This window comes from Drosophila yakuba, chromosome 3L (assembly GCF_016746365.2).
Source record: "Drosophila yakuba strain Tai18E2 chromosome 3L, Prin_Dyak_Tai18E2_2.1, whole genome shotgun sequence".
NCBI classification, from domain to species: domain Eukaryota; kingdom Metazoa; phylum Arthropoda; class Insecta; order Diptera; family Drosophilidae; genus Drosophila; species Drosophila yakuba.
The window spans coordinates 13955517-13970800 of record NC_052529.2 but is presented as its reverse complement, the minus strand read 5'-3'; the positions used below and the strand labels follow the sequence as shown (position 1 = coordinate 13970800).

Below are 15284 nucleotides of genomic sequence, written 5' to 3'. Positions count from 1 at the left end.
TAATGTTGGAAGAAGCAGCCACTGACTCCATTCTTCGGCGGCCATAAAAACTGTCTGAGCCAAAGAAGGAACAATTTTCAACTTTATAAAGCCCATGAAATATTGCCGACACCGACTACAAAGAGAATATTTTATGCATGCGCATGTGTAAAAATATATTTTATTAGAAAACTGGTAGCTCCTCAACTCGAAAATGTTCCCGCACAAAGGAAGGAGTGGGAGTGCAAGTGGGAGTCCTTGAATATTTTTTGCATTTCAAAGCCGAATGCGCGACATTTTTATTGTAGAAAAGGAGCTTGACATATTCCAACAGCGTAATAAAAATGTCGATTTACATTGGTGCCGTATATCTGCCATTGCGTCCTTGCTTCTTTGTGGTTGTTATGCCACCTCGTCACTTTAGTGAATCCAAAATAAAACCACAATTTTGATACATCATTTCACGAGCATTTAAGGTGCTTCTGAAAAGAATGTTTTTTTTTATTACTATTTTGAAGTATCTTGTAGTAGAGTTTTTCAGGAATATATTTTGTAGACATTGTACATTTGGTAAAATGTGCCATATACTTTACTTTAACTTTTGAAATAAAATTTTCTTTTTATTTGATACAGAGTAATATAATTTATATTCCACTCTAGCATATCTGCATGTTTTTTCCTATTTGTGCACCAAACTCATTAACTGTGTCTTTAAGAATTTATACAAAATAATTTATAATAAAATGAGGTAAGTAAAATAGTATCTTAAGTGTGTCGGAATGTTCCTTTTTTGAATGTACTTACGTCTATAATCCAGTCTTGAAGAGTGTGTGTGTATTTTTCGGTTTCGAGGTGGGAAAAGATAAAAATATACATCAAATTGAATCACATACAGTTGGGAATCGGAATTAAGTTATAACTCATAAGAATCGATGTTGTTATTGACTCCAATATATTGATGTTGTTCTATAATTGATGTTGTTGTTGTTGATGTTGTTTCTACTACTCTACTGCTACTACTACATATTCATAAGCCTCTCAAAATACCGCAAGACCACCACTATCTGTTAACATGATTTCCGTTTAACTCATACCTATACCTATAACCATACATACCATTTACCAATCGATGTTGTGCTCCCTGCTCATTGATGTTGTTGTTTTTTGACCGTATATATGCATATGTTTTTATTATTTCCCGTGTGATGACAGCTTCCTCGGATATCTGTCAGCATTTCGTGTTGCGTTGTGTTGTGTTTTTTCTTGAATCTCTCATCAATTCTCTTGCAGGTTGCCTATCCATGTGGCGCCCTAAACGTGCGGCGCTTGCGCTGGCAGCAAAATCCACAATCCTTTGGATACCCTTATCCTCGTCTGCAGCTGCAACGCCACCAACAGCAACGGCAACAACAGCAGCAATCGCTATCAAATCAGCCATCCAGTTCCGGCCGCCTCAGTTTGGGCAGCCGCCACAGTTTGCGCGATTTCTGCAAAACGCAGGCAATTTGATAACAGCAATTGCATTCCGCTGCCAGCGATGCAAGTGCCACTTCAGCAACAACATCATCAACAACATCATTAAGAAACCCAACATCAACATCAACATCAACATCAAGCAGTCCAGGAACAATATCAAGTGCATCGGGTCAGCTTCTGCAATCGCACAAGCTGCACATGCAACTGCAGCAATTGCCGAGCCCAATTAGTCACAGAAAATTGGTAGGTGACTCACAGTCCGAATCAGATATGAACAGATCTCTTAGGCACTGTTTTTCATTTTAATTTTTCTGAAGAAATATGGGCATATGGGTCAGTTTACTTAATGCCTTGTGTCTATTGTACTCTATCACATTCCTGTGCGAGTTTTGGCGAGTGGTAAATAATTAGGCGCTTAGCAAGGCGAATTATAAATGGACACATAAGCGAGCAAACATTTTTGACATTTGCGTACTGATATGCACAAGGCTGCTTAGCCAAAATTCTCGATAATAATTCTGCAATTTCGGCTGGCATTTCCGCTCCCATTTCCCATTGCTGGATCCAACATATTTGCTCTGCAAACATTTAATGCCTTAATACAACGTACCACAACTGACTGGGGGCGTTCCATCTTCATCGTCGCCTCCCCGGTCTGTTTGAAGTGGGTGTTTAGGTGTGTGCTGTTCTCGTCATCATTTCCATCAGCCTGGATAGCTTTTCAAATTCCAAATTTATGCAAATTTCGTCTGAGCCGCGCGACGGGCGTAGAGCGACGAGCACACGGCATTTTGCTCATGAATATTTGTGCCAACACAGGCCCGTAAAGCCGCCCACACATTCAGAGCGACTCCCCCTGTTGAGAAACGAGTATATACACATGCGAAATTGCGCTTTTCTCCCATTCGGTGTTTCCCTCTATTTCTGGATGTGGCTATGGCTCTGTGAATCTGGATGTGGATGTGGATGTGGATGTGAATGCACCGTTCCCACCGAAATGCTCATGTGCGGGTGGCATACGTCGCCCTTTTTGTATTGCCATCAATCATCAATCAATTTTTTCAGCAGATGTGCGATTCCCTGCCATTGCTCCAGCATACTTATAGACCCATCGCCGTCGAGCCAGAAATATTGGAGGGCGCGAGCTCACCTAGGCGTGCCTTGTGCCTTCAGTCTGGCCATGCCAATTTAGCAAACTGTTCGAAAATCCCAACCCAGCAGCTCCTCCTCCTTCATCTCCTGCCGTCGCAGGACTCCCAGAGCTGCACCAGAGCTCCAGACCCGGCGGACGCATAATTCCGGTTGCTCACCCGCGTTTAAATGTACATCACGTAAATTCCGAGCAAGATGTTGTTGCCAACAGGATGGGCTTCATCTGCCACCTACCAATCTCCATCGCGTATGTTGCCCAGGAGCACGGAGCTGCCCTTCGGCAGCGCTGGACATGACCAGCTCAATTCGGTTTAAGAACTTTAAGTTTGCCGGACACTCTTTGTTTTCGCCCACTTCATTACGAAGTTTTATAATATAAATGAGAGCTGCTGGCTTATTAGCTGGTAAACTGGTGAACATATGTATCAGTTACCATGAAAGTCTATCTATCCAATTCAATAGTCAATTTCCCACACTTTTTTAAAAGGAATACTAGGTAAATTCGTCACTTGTTAAAGTTGCTTGGTAGATAGGAAAACAATTTTTAGATTCTGGCTCTTAAAATATTTAATCTTCGCCCTGATATCCCGTTTATTACATACATCTGAATTAAACATATCAATATCCATATACCAACAGCTAGCGAACACGAAAAGTACCACATTAAAGCCCAGTAGAATTGATCGGTTCCTTAAAAACATTAGGTTCGAACAATTCCCACATCATCAACAATTGACAGCACTTGCGGCATATTTCTGGCATTCAAAGAACAGATCCAGAGGTGAACAAATGGCAAATATGCATAACGGCCCAAACCGAAAAGTATTTCTGCCTTTTTCCCTACCCAATTTCGATATTCACTTCCCAAGACGAAAACAAAGCCCGAACCCAAAAAGTGGCGGAGAACTACGATATATGTACATATATACATACCCGTATATGTATATAAAAATGAGTAAGGTAGGATTTCTGGCACAAGGCCAAACTTGAGGCATCCACACGGTCTCAAACAAGCAGACAAACACGTCACGAACTGGGGAATAAATACAGGCTGAGGAGCCAAGGAATTCCTAAGTATTTTGTATTGTTTTCAATTGTTTGTTGGCAGCCAAGCATTAATATGATATTGATGAGTATGTACACGGAATCCTTAACGTTACTTCTAGGATACACAGGGTTAGACCTTTGGCGACCGTTGGGACACGGGTGTCCCTTCCAGGGACAACGTCTAACTCAAGTTTTGTTTATGCCGTATCGATGTTTTCAATAAAATTCAATGGAGACAAGAAATTCTATAGCACATGCAGCTTTTCCTCCTCTTAAAGCCTATTCAAGCTCAATTTCTGTGTAATTTAATTGGATGTTCTTTTTGTAAAAAATTTATTCAGCTACTACTTCGGAATATGTGTTTGTGGCTACAAATTTTAGGTGTAAATTTATGTATAATATATTCAGAAACAGTCATCACATATTTATCTGGTTTTAGGAGGTGTGAAACATTTCACATTCGCTGTTGTCATACACGACGCGGTATAAAAAATTCAATGGCCCATAACAGGTGCTATTTAAGCACACAAAATTTTCAAGTTAAGCCAATCTTAGATTCATGAAATTAAAACAAGATGATGTGAAAATGATTCACTTTTGATTCATAATTAGAGATAATCTCCGAGGTAAGATTGATTAAAATCCTACATCCTCTGCAAGCTGTTGTACGTGAAAGGAGCGGCGGATCCTTATTGGTCGATAGTATAACTTAGCTGACTTATGGTCCTCCTGCACTATCTGCTCAAGCACATTCCTTAGCTGCTTTCAACACTTGTAAAGTTACGCAGGTAGGAAACTTGGACACGGATTCATTTGCTACCCGGAGTGAGCGCGTGTGATTTGTCGAGGAAGTCGGCGAGTTCCACGGACAACTGAAGCAGCGGAATGGGGAAGTGGGTGGGATGGGCTGGCTTCACACGAGTGAGTGCATTAGTTTGTTGTCCATGCTGTCTTAGATACCCTCGTTTCCCCCCTCCCCCGTTTTGTTGCCATCATGTGCAACATGCAACAAACTACACGGCCAAGTTGCAGGCACTTCATTTGTGTGCGACCGTGTGCGTTTTCGTTTTCAACTTTTGTGTGACAGTCCTTTTTGCTTTTTGCTATTTGCTTTTTGTTGGCTGCTTATCACGCATGCTAAACAAGCAGACTGGCAACGAAAATACAATTTGAATTTTGATAAAATGCAGTTGACTTTTTGCGGTGCTCTGTGGAGTCCTTGCATGCCAAGGACATGCCGCCCACCAGCAGCCATCTGTGCGCATTCCCTCTTTGGGCGACGGGCGACACTCATTGATATTTTGGGCAAGCGTAGCGTAAATTCAATTTAATTCTGTGTAAATTGGCTGCAAATGCAATTTACAAGTCCAAAGATGCAGCTGCCTGGATTGCGTGTGCTGCAGTTTTCTTTTTTTTTTTTTGCTTCCTTCCCTTTGGAAGCTGTCCAGGATGACGAGAACTTAAATTTTAATTCTATTTTCGCTAGTTTTTCTAGAGCCAACAAGTTTTTGGGAATACCATAACAGGGCGAATGCTTGGATAAATATTTAAGCTGCTCGTCGAATTTTATGTTATTTTAAAAACCTGAGATCAGGTCTGGTTATCCGATAGCTACTTTTTTGTTTGCTGGACATTCATCTTGGTTTTATCTTTTGATACTTAGTTATTCTGTGATTCCCACAAGCTGCAACTTTTTGGTCTCCGCCTTGGCCAATATAATCGATCACTGGGGCTTAATAAAACGCTACGAAGGTCTTTTGCAACGACCCGTAATACCTCCAGTGAACTTGCAGGAACTTCCAGGAACTCCTCAAGCTCCCATTAAAACTTTGGCTTAGGTACGAGTTAACGCGTTAAGCTGCAACAAGAAGTTAGAGGACTTGAAATAGCTTTCAGTTTTCAGGTTTGCGGGGTCATAAAGCAGCCAGGAGTATTTGCAGTGCCGCACTGGAAATAGTGTTGCATATTGCCCTCTGTGATTTATGCCAGTCACTCTCAGACGACCAACCCACTCATACACCCCCTCCCTCCTTCACTGTGGAGGAGTCCTTCCTGGACTGAGTTATAAATGCCAACGCAGAGCATAGTCTAACTGAACGAAAGCCGAAGTCGTCCCGCCACCAAAGCGATGGCGGAAGTTGGCCAGGCAAAGAGGAAAAATGTTGATTAAATATGCAAACACGCAGACAGTTTAGTTAAAATGAAAAAACTAAACGCGAAGGTAAAGCAAACTTAAAAGCCCTATAATTAAAATATAGTCATGAAATCGACGCTTTACTAATTTGTTTAGTTGCTCACGAAAGGCATTAACTAACAAACTTGCATCAATATGCTAATTCAACTGTACAGGGAAAAACAATTTAGAAGAATTTCTGACTATGACGCATTAGGAAAAATTTCTATATTCCATATGCTAATACTTAAAGGTTCTTCAAATCTGCGAGTAAAATATCATTGTTAACTTTGCATACCGCAAACCCAAACTTGTTTATAGAGATTTTAAAGCGATATTTCAATGTTTCTCTAAGAGTGATTGACCTTCCAGGTCTTATGTATCCCCAATCAATATGATATTTATGTTCGGGTGCCAACAAACAATTGAAATCAATACAAAACACTTGGAAATTCTGTTGCTTCTCTCGTCCATTCAGAAATATTTTATGTCTTGCCTGCGGAGCTTCCACTTGTGTCTGTTTTTACTTGGCTGTGTTTTCTGGGCATGTCCTTGTTCGAGAACTTCAAGATTTTTTGTATATGGTTTTGTTATCGCCTTTTCGGGTTTTTTTTATGTAAAAGTGGAGGTCGATGTGGCGTAGGCATTGTTTTTGTGATCGAGTGTAATACATTATTGTCATTTCGATGGCCTTACTTCTGTGCTTTGTCTGCCGCAAATAGGCCTCATGTGCTGTCGAGGGTCCCATGATGTGGGAATGGGTATAAAACGAGACGGCTTTAGGATGTAATCTTAAGCAAGAATTTTTTATATCTAAGTATAAGTATTTTCTGAATAACATATAAGTAAACTAACTTTGTGTTTTGATTTTGCCTTTTCTAGGTAAGTAACAATCGCTTTTGACTTGGAACAAGTGAGTACAAAATAACCTATTACATATCTTTAAATTAACCATCCCCGCCATTAATTTCGTTGCGATTTGAACTCTATTTGCTAATTTAAAAAAAAATGTGCAGCATTCCCTGCGGGCTGTGTAACAAATTTTTGGTGTATCATGAAAAACACGTAAACGGGAGTCTGAAGGCAATAAATCAATCCATGGCCCGGCTTAATATGTGGTCTGTCAATTTAGGGCCAGGCTTTTTATCCGCAACTCGAGACTCAGCATCTGCGTCTGTGGTTTGGCTGCCTTTTCAGCCAGCTATCGGAATAACGTGCTATTTTTTTGCTCTCGATGCTTCTATTCCGCTTTGAACTAATTTTTTGCTGAGGACATTGATAAACATGTGTCCTCGTGAACCCTGCAGTTGTCTTTTGTTTACCGCAATGATTGCGGGCTGAGCCTTTTATTTGTTCGTCTCCTTCGGCACAAACTCAGACAGGGATTGTTCGACAATGCGTTCTAAATCAAATGTCAAATGAATTTCGAGGTGGTTGACAGAGAGTAATGTGTGTGTGCTGCCATCATGGCAACATGGCATCCCATGGCATGGCTTTAAAGGACATCCGCACAGCTGAAATCTGATTGTGTAGCGGGCGAGCGAATCGATTGTACGGAAAAGCGCCATAAATTGCCCAACTCATTAATTTGCTGTTATTATTGCTCATTTTTGTCGGGTTCATTGTCCAAATCCTCGGACAGCGCGTACATGCTCTCGGTCCCAAGCGCATAATTGATTTAAATTACGCACGCACAGAGAGGAAAACAATGGACATATTTTGCCAGGACCCTGGCCGCCAGCAGATCAGTTTCTATCGGCGCAGATAATAAAGTCATTATGGGCCGACTCCACCTCCACCTCCACCTACCATCTCCACCTCCATTCGAGTCCTGCCAACTGTTGATTTGGGCCCAGAGCTCCAGACGTGCCGTATGTATTACGAGTATTTGCCAGGGTAAAAACAAACAGCCAGGAAACGCTATAATTATGTGGTGATTGCGCTGAAGGGAAGTTAGAAAAACGAACAGTGATTGAATGCCAAATCACTTAACCCAATTGAAAGCCATTGGCAACCATTTGGCAATGGGAAGGCAGGAAGGAAGGAAAAAGCGATTCTTGCCATGGCCTCTTTATTTTTTTTTTTGTCCTGATGGTCAAAGCTGACAAATGGCCTATTGGAAGCTTATTGGCAGCCACGCTCCACGAGAATTCATTTCGAGCCCCGGTTTTTTTTCGCCTTCGTTTTAAAGATGGCATGCTAAGTACCAAAAATGCAGAGTTCCACCCAAACAATGTGCTGAAGTCAGCATCTGCCGCTTTCGGTTTACTATATAAATTTTAATTTCCTCTGTCTGGCGGCTGGCCAAAGAGCAACCAATCCTAAGCCCAAACCCGAACCAAGCCAGAGCGACGCCAGAAGCCCGAAACAGATATGAGACTATGAAACTATGAGACTGGCTTCCAATTCAAACAATTGTTGCTGATTTAACACAAACTGCAGGCAATGCTCTTCTGGGCAATTGTGCTCTGCCTCCGCTTTGAATATTTGTCAATGTCCAATTTACAGTGGTCTGCATCGCAGTTTCGTGTGATAGTCTCGCTAAGGATACTAGTCCGGAAACCTTTGGCGAACTGCAATTTGCATTCGAGATGTTTGCCAATCAAAAAACCATTTTCCTTATCAAATTCATTTAGCAACACCAAGTCGCGTCGCCGACCACTGTCGATGGCTCAAAGGCCGTGTGCCAGCAACCTCGCAACCTCAATAAGAGGATATATATCCGGTTCGTCCTCGCAGGTTTCTTAAAGTCCATTGCGGAAGAGGAGTATTTTGATTGCAATTGTGGCCAAGACGCAGCGCGCACCAAATGCATTTGTACATTTTGAACAAAGAAAACGAAGCCAGACTTTGCTTTGGCATTTCATTTAATTACCTTAAAATAGCCTTCATTTTTGTAATTGCCCAACATATCCAAGTGCAGGGTATCTTCCAGTTGATCGTCTCGAGCACATCCGTTCTATTTGTTTTTCCAGCCCTTCATATGCAGGCGGAAACTCCATCTTTCGCTGCTTTCTGGCCTGCAACTTGCGGCATATAAAACAAACTTTGTCGGTATTTAATGAAGCTGAAAAATGCCTCGGTTTTATTATTTTATTTGAACTCAGTTTCTTCTCAATGCTGTTGCATTTATGCTCCGTTCTCCTTTTGCTCTCCTCGTGTCTATTTGTTCACCTAGCATTTTTTCACCGTCGGATGTTAAGCGTTGGTTTTTATATGCGTATCCTGTGAAGTACATGGGCTATATTGCAATCCTGCAATTTTATATACACAGCGGGCAGAAATACAGAAAAAAAAAATGCTCGGAACTAGACTCTAAAAAAATCGTGAATGCCAAAGTCGAATTCCCGATTGTTGGTACTCAATGGTCCATTTCCGATTTTTTCCGATTTTCGCTGCAAACGGGGACTTTTGCTGGTAAGCTTTAATAACAAATGTGTATCCTCCATCGTCTTATTCCACCGTAAAAAAGGATTATGCTTACTTATATTTAATAACATAATCCTCAGTAGTTGTCATATCAACGTCTTGACCTCCATACGATTATACGTATTCATAACTTATTTATTAATATTTTTAATTCACCTAGGTATTTTTAAGCTTTATCAATTCCATTTCCTTGTTGTATATGCAACTTCAGTGAAATCTGCCGTTGGCGCCCCATATGGGCTGACATTGTGTGCTCGGGAGCAATAAGTAATGACTGCTGATTTGTAAATGTCAGTAGCCAGTCGACGCCTCTGAACTGAACTGAGTTGGCCTTAACTGAGCTGGCCTGAACTGAACTGAACTGAACTGGGCTGTAAGTCGAGTGGAACTGTCTGCTATGTTTGCCACTTCATTCATCTGTCTTAAGGGCTTACCGCACTGACATTATCGTGGATGTCCTGCGAGTCCTGCGTCCTGTGAGTCCTGCGTCCTGTGCGTCCGGCGGCGGCGGCGGCGGTGACGGTGACGGCGTCGTCTTGTCGCCATGCAAAGAGCAGCTGTGTGGTGTATGCTTTGCTAATTGGCCGCCAACCGCCGGCGCCATCCTTTCGCCCCAACATCCCCCCGTGATTGATTTGTTTGACTTAAGCCACGAGTGTATGCCCGTGAAACGCAGCGATAAACGGTGTAAAATTAATTAGCCACTACCTAGAGTCGAGAAAGAGTACGAGTACGAGAATGAGAACGAGAACGAGTGGGAAAACGTGGAAGTGGAAGTGGCACGTAAATGGATTGCCCCAACAACGCTTCCTGTCTGTGTGCCCCTTGCTCGATTGTGTGCTTATAAATAAATAAATGACTCAGCTTACGCCGATTTAAGGACGCCTTAGGCGGCTCACTCTTTAAATGCCATCTTTATGCGGGTAAATATTTCAGCTAGTTTTTTTATTAGTTACTTCATTTTCGGATTCATTTGTTTTTATTGCTAAATATTGTAAAATACATAACATATATTGAGGACATTTTTTTAAACGTTTCAAATGAAGTAATTCCGGGTTATTTCTCAATGGCCGTTTAAAACTGTCAATATTTACCAAACCCCTCGAGTTTAGACTGTGGTATCAACTAAGTATCCTCCTCGGGCAAATACTCAAGGTGGATCTGCAATATACAATGCAGAAGTCCACTCTTCCAAACCGGGCATCTCAGGACGAATGTCCGTGGGACAAGCTGTTAAACGTGCCTGCCGACGATGAAATGTCTTTTTTTTAGCGTAAAGTGGAATACTAGAGTAAGTACCCCTCTTAAGTGCTTTTTAACTGGGAGCAATTTAGTCGACTGAGAAAGAAAACTGAGGCATGAACCTGACTCAAGTGAAAGGCCGCTTGGGGCTCTTAGGTACAGCCAAACACAAGTAAGACCGCTGATGTTTAGTGGATTAACAAGGAGACACTGGGTGAAAATCTGGCGAAAGTAGGGTGTTTAGTATTGCCACTGCTACGTTTACCTTTATACTGATAATGAATGTATGATTTTATTTATAAATAAATTATAAAAATATATATAATTTGTCCATACATTTGAGATCGTTTAATGAATGTGTTCAGTAACTTTTCTTTTCGCTACGTGCTGTGATGCATTTCTTTAATAAACTTTTCACGTCTCTGGGGAAAAAATGGTGTGCTTTTTATAATTTTTTAAATAATCCCATGCTGATTGGCACACCCATGCACTGTCGGGTTTTTACTCTTATCTTTACACAAACTTGACAGCTTGGCATTGTATTATCGTGGCAATAAATGAAAATGAATGAATCTGATTGTGGAACCAGATGCATGCTTTCAGCCTCCCATACAGAATGAGAATAGGAAAATCGAATTTTCCTGCCAGATAAATTTCTGCGTCTGCCTTTTCCTTGTGCCCTGTACCCCGCCACACTGACACCCTCTCTTCGCCCAGGAAGCCCTGGAAAATCAGTGAGGCGTGTTCCTGACATTTAACAAGCCAGTCGTCCAGCAATGGATTTGACATCGGCTTGAATTGCAGCAACTGACTTCTTTCTTTCTGCTCCGGCTCGCCAGCTTTGCCCTGATGGTTTGGGGGCTGAACAACTCAAGCCAAAATCGAGTTAATTAAAAAATAGTTGCCGGCAAACTTTCCATATTTTCAAGCGAATACTTCTCCCGCATCCAGGGACTTAAACAGCCAACAGCCACCAGCCAACTGGCAACTGGCAGCTGGCAGACAGACTTCGGGATGAGCCTGCTGATGAGGACACCGGATTGCAGGCGACGACATGTGACATCTCATCAGGAGTGGCACGCACAGGGAAATGTTGTTCGATTTCTTATCCGGATGCTGCAGAGCTTGGTGTCCTGTCGCATTCATTGTCATACTTTGCAGTAGTCGAGCAGTACGATCTGCTGGCGTTTTTCACGGACATAGGTAGCATTTGTCAATGGAGAAGGAGTATTTTAATATTTATAAGTTTTCTTTGGTGAAATATCATGAAGCAGGAGTTGAAAGTCAATAGAAGGATTGTTTTATTCGTGCACAAAGCTCAGTCATGTGGAGCTTGCAAATTGATAATTATCATTTAAATCACATTCTTTTTTGATTTTAAAGCGATGACCGTGTACATTAAACCTATACCATTTTAGATCTAGTATGCCCATGTACGACTCGAACACTGGGTATAAAAAGGGAAAGAGGACAAACGTTAGGCAAAAAGAAAACATATTTTTGATGTTGAAAAATATTTGCAAATAAATTGCCAGAGTTAAGAGCGTCAGATGTAGGGGAATCGGGATGTTACGGAAAGGAGGAGGAGCTGAGGGAGGAGGAGCCGAAAATGGCCAGCAAACGCAATTGCAGTTGCAGCTTGAGCCCCGTATAAGCCCAAACCCGCACCCATCCCTTGCTCCCACCATTTCCGTACTACCAAATGCCGTCGTCTGGCAGTGACGTAAATCTATTTCAGTTGAGGGATTTGTGCATCAAACACACCGGACAGTTTTGCATTGCAGAGCTGGCATTTTGGGGAATGGGGGGCATTGTTGCTGTTGTGGGCTGGCCAACAGTACGTATGTGTAATTTTTTGGTCGTATTCCCAAACTCCAACACCCCAAACCCCCTGGTGGTGAATTTTTAGGAGGAATATTTTGGTTTTTTGATCACACTTTTGCCTCAACGCCGCTGTTTCTCCCCGCTTTTGATTAAAAATCTCAACAAAAACGTATTTTATTTAATCTCTGACTGCACTTGTTAGTCCAATATGCAGATATATTGGAATTTTAATTTGCCCTGATCGCATAGATACAGTGCGCCTTTGCAATAAAGTTTAGCTCTGTTCAGTTTTATTTTCAAATTCTATAGCTTTTCGGTGGTCTATTTGGCACGACCGTTGTCCAGTTGCGCCTGCTGGGGATTTTTTGTAAGTAATTGGTTTTTATTTAGCCAAACGGTATGCGGTATGGCCAGATGGTTATGTTGATGGGCGGTAACTGCATGGGATTCGAATGAACAGTGTTCACTGTAAGCTGAAAATAAAGCCAGCCCTTAAACCAATTTAAATTAAGAATAAATGGTCCAAGAAGAATGGTCTTTTGGTCCCGTGTATATGGTTATATGACAAAGAGAAATTGAGTTAGCCATTGAAGTGGTGGTGTAGTTATGCAGAAAATTGGTTTTGTTCTTTTCAAGGACTTCTAAAAATGGCTCGTGCTATAAATAATGGTAATAATCATGCCTGCTGCTTTTGTTGTCCAATTTGCTTGTCGAATATCCCATTGGGAGCGACTTGTCTGACCCCCGAAAACGTTGATCAATTGTTGATCAGGCAGGTCCTAACCCCTGCTAGTGGTTAATTTGTCACCTAGCTCCCCTTCTGAACCCACTTTACCACACTGTGTTGGCTTTGGCCCAAGGACCTGGCCGGCCAATGTTATGCACTCGATTTCGAATGCTTAGCGCGTTGCTGCTTTAATAGAATTGCCAACCGGCTACAGCTAGCCGAGCCTTCGTCCTTCGTCCTTTGGCCTCTTCTTGGCCAGGCGTTCGGTCGGTCGAGTCATGGGCCCCCTGGTGACTGAAATGGCAAATAGTTGGGCATTTTTTTGCTGGCTCTGCCACTGCCTTTGCCTCTTTGCATTCACACAATCACACCGAGATAGACGAGGGCGTAAATTGCGTGTCTGACCATAAAATTGCCTGCCCGCCGCCTTCCCTGCCTTCGCTGCCTTCCCTGCCTTCCATTCCCTGATCCCCTGACCAGCGCTAAAGGACGCTCCGAATCCTGTTTGTAACGTGAAAGTCCTTTGGGCATTGGCACTGATTTCTTCACATTTATTTCATACATTGCTTTTGATATTCTTGGCTGCCTCTGCCCCTCTGTCGACGTTTTCGTTTTGTGGTTTTGGCAAAACTAATTTATTTTAAGTAAGTTGCTTAAAAAAAATCGAAACGAGTTGGAAAATTTAACTACGTGACCCAAATTTCGCCATGCACAAACCCTTTACAAAATCTAAAAAAAAAAACAAAAAAAAAGAGAAGAAAATACCTTGGCTGCACTACAGGTTCTGCTTTCCAACTGGGGTCTTTTTTCGTTTTTTTCCCCTTTTGTGGTTGCCACAATCGCATACAATTTGCTCATTTCAACCGCACCAACAGAGATGGCAAAGGGGCAAAGGTTGAACTGCGAGGGGGCACTCACATAAATAGCAATTTGTGTAGTGCGTTTTTGTGGGCGCAGGTAGGCGTGTGCTTACCGTTTTAGCCAAATTGCCGCCGTCCGGGGCAGTTTTCTCACACAAACACACTCATACACAAACCAACACACACCAGCACACACACACGTGCAAAACAGCCGCACTTACAGGGAAAAGCCGCTTAAGTTGCAGCCCAAACAGACGGTGGCGAAAAGCGAGGGGCACGGGCGGCACAACAGGACGATGACGAACTCTGATGGCGACGACGACGACGACGACTGCAAAATGTACAAAATCGAAAATGTAATGAAAACCGCAGGACGCCTACGACCAACTGTGCCAACCGACCAGGCCTATAGGCGAGTTGAATGGATTGAAAAACAGACGTTGCACGGTGGGGCCGCAAGTGAAATGTGAGAATACCGCCCAAATAGAAGTGCTATGTTTCTCCAAACACTTAAAAACCTGCATTTATTGCTCAATTATTGACCATAAAATACCAGCACTCTCTTGTTAAAAGCATTGCCCTCTGCAAGGACTGCAAATTTTATACAGACCCACAGACCTTCATCGATTTGAATTTGTTTGTAGGGGAGGCCAAATTTGAGACAAATGGATTCTTCACAGGTCACGAACCTCAACTACTTGGGTACTTGTAGTAGCCATTGGTGTATTGAGTGCTAGTCACAATCTAATAAGTATTAAGGTATAATGTTCCAGAGAAAAAATATATTAACTCGATATATATGCATATCATACTTTTGGACTTCTTTAAACAGTTTTTAAATAGAGTTGAATCCTTTTGTATTATTGACATTAAGTATGATGCATAATTACTAAATCCATTTGAACAACAAACCAACACATATCACCTGCAAATGAATTCAAAATAAATCTGATAATTTCATAAATATTTAGCTTATTGCTTGAATTAAATTTTAAATTCAAAATGTGCAAATCAGGCATCCACCTGAATGCAATTGTGCAAACTCATTAGTTGACCCACTGTCCACCGTCCACTGACCACAGGCAGGACAGCCAGCGTTTTGACAGGTGGTCCAACTGACAACACCCTCATCAACCGACAGGCCAACCAACTGGCGTACGAGTAAAATAAACCATAGGCCGCAATTGATCAAACTGGAGTGGCGAAAATTTGCGCAAATTAATGCCAGCCCCCAAATTGATAGTAAAATATTTTGGTCCTTTTTTGCTGCTCTGCTGCGCTGCTGGCTGTGGCTTTCGTTTTTTAACTCTCCATGCATACTTTAGCCGTAATAAAGTTGGCCGCCCTAACCACAAATAGAATTTTTGGCGCTTTC

The 15284-nt window shown here is 42.1% G+C and overlaps 1 protein-coding gene and 1 long non-coding RNA gene across 4 annotated transcripts in view; both read left to right on the top strand.

Moving 5' to 3' along the window:
- LOC6534033 (CUGBP Elav-like family member 4) overlaps nucleotides 1-15284 on the top strand; it is a 266544-nt gene that overhangs the window by 20872 nt on the left and 230388 nt on the right. Inside the window, exon 2 of one of the 3 annotated variants that reach the window (XM_015194890.3) lies at nucleotides 1270-1698. The exons of the other annotated variants lie outside the window; for them this stretch is intronic. Within the exon in view, the coding sequence (XP_015050376.1) occupies nucleotides 1654-1698 (45 nt within the window). The 5' untranslated portion in view covers nucleotides 1270-1653. The remainder of the gene's footprint in view (nucleotides 1-1269; nucleotides 1699-15284) is intronic. 3 annotated transcript variants of the gene reach the window in all.
- Nucleotides 6281-10135, top strand: LOC120321595. Its single transcript, XR_005561302.2, has 2 exons — nucleotides 6281-9629; nucleotides 9684-10135. It is a non-coding gene; the product is annotated as an uncharacterized LOC120321595 (long non-coding RNA).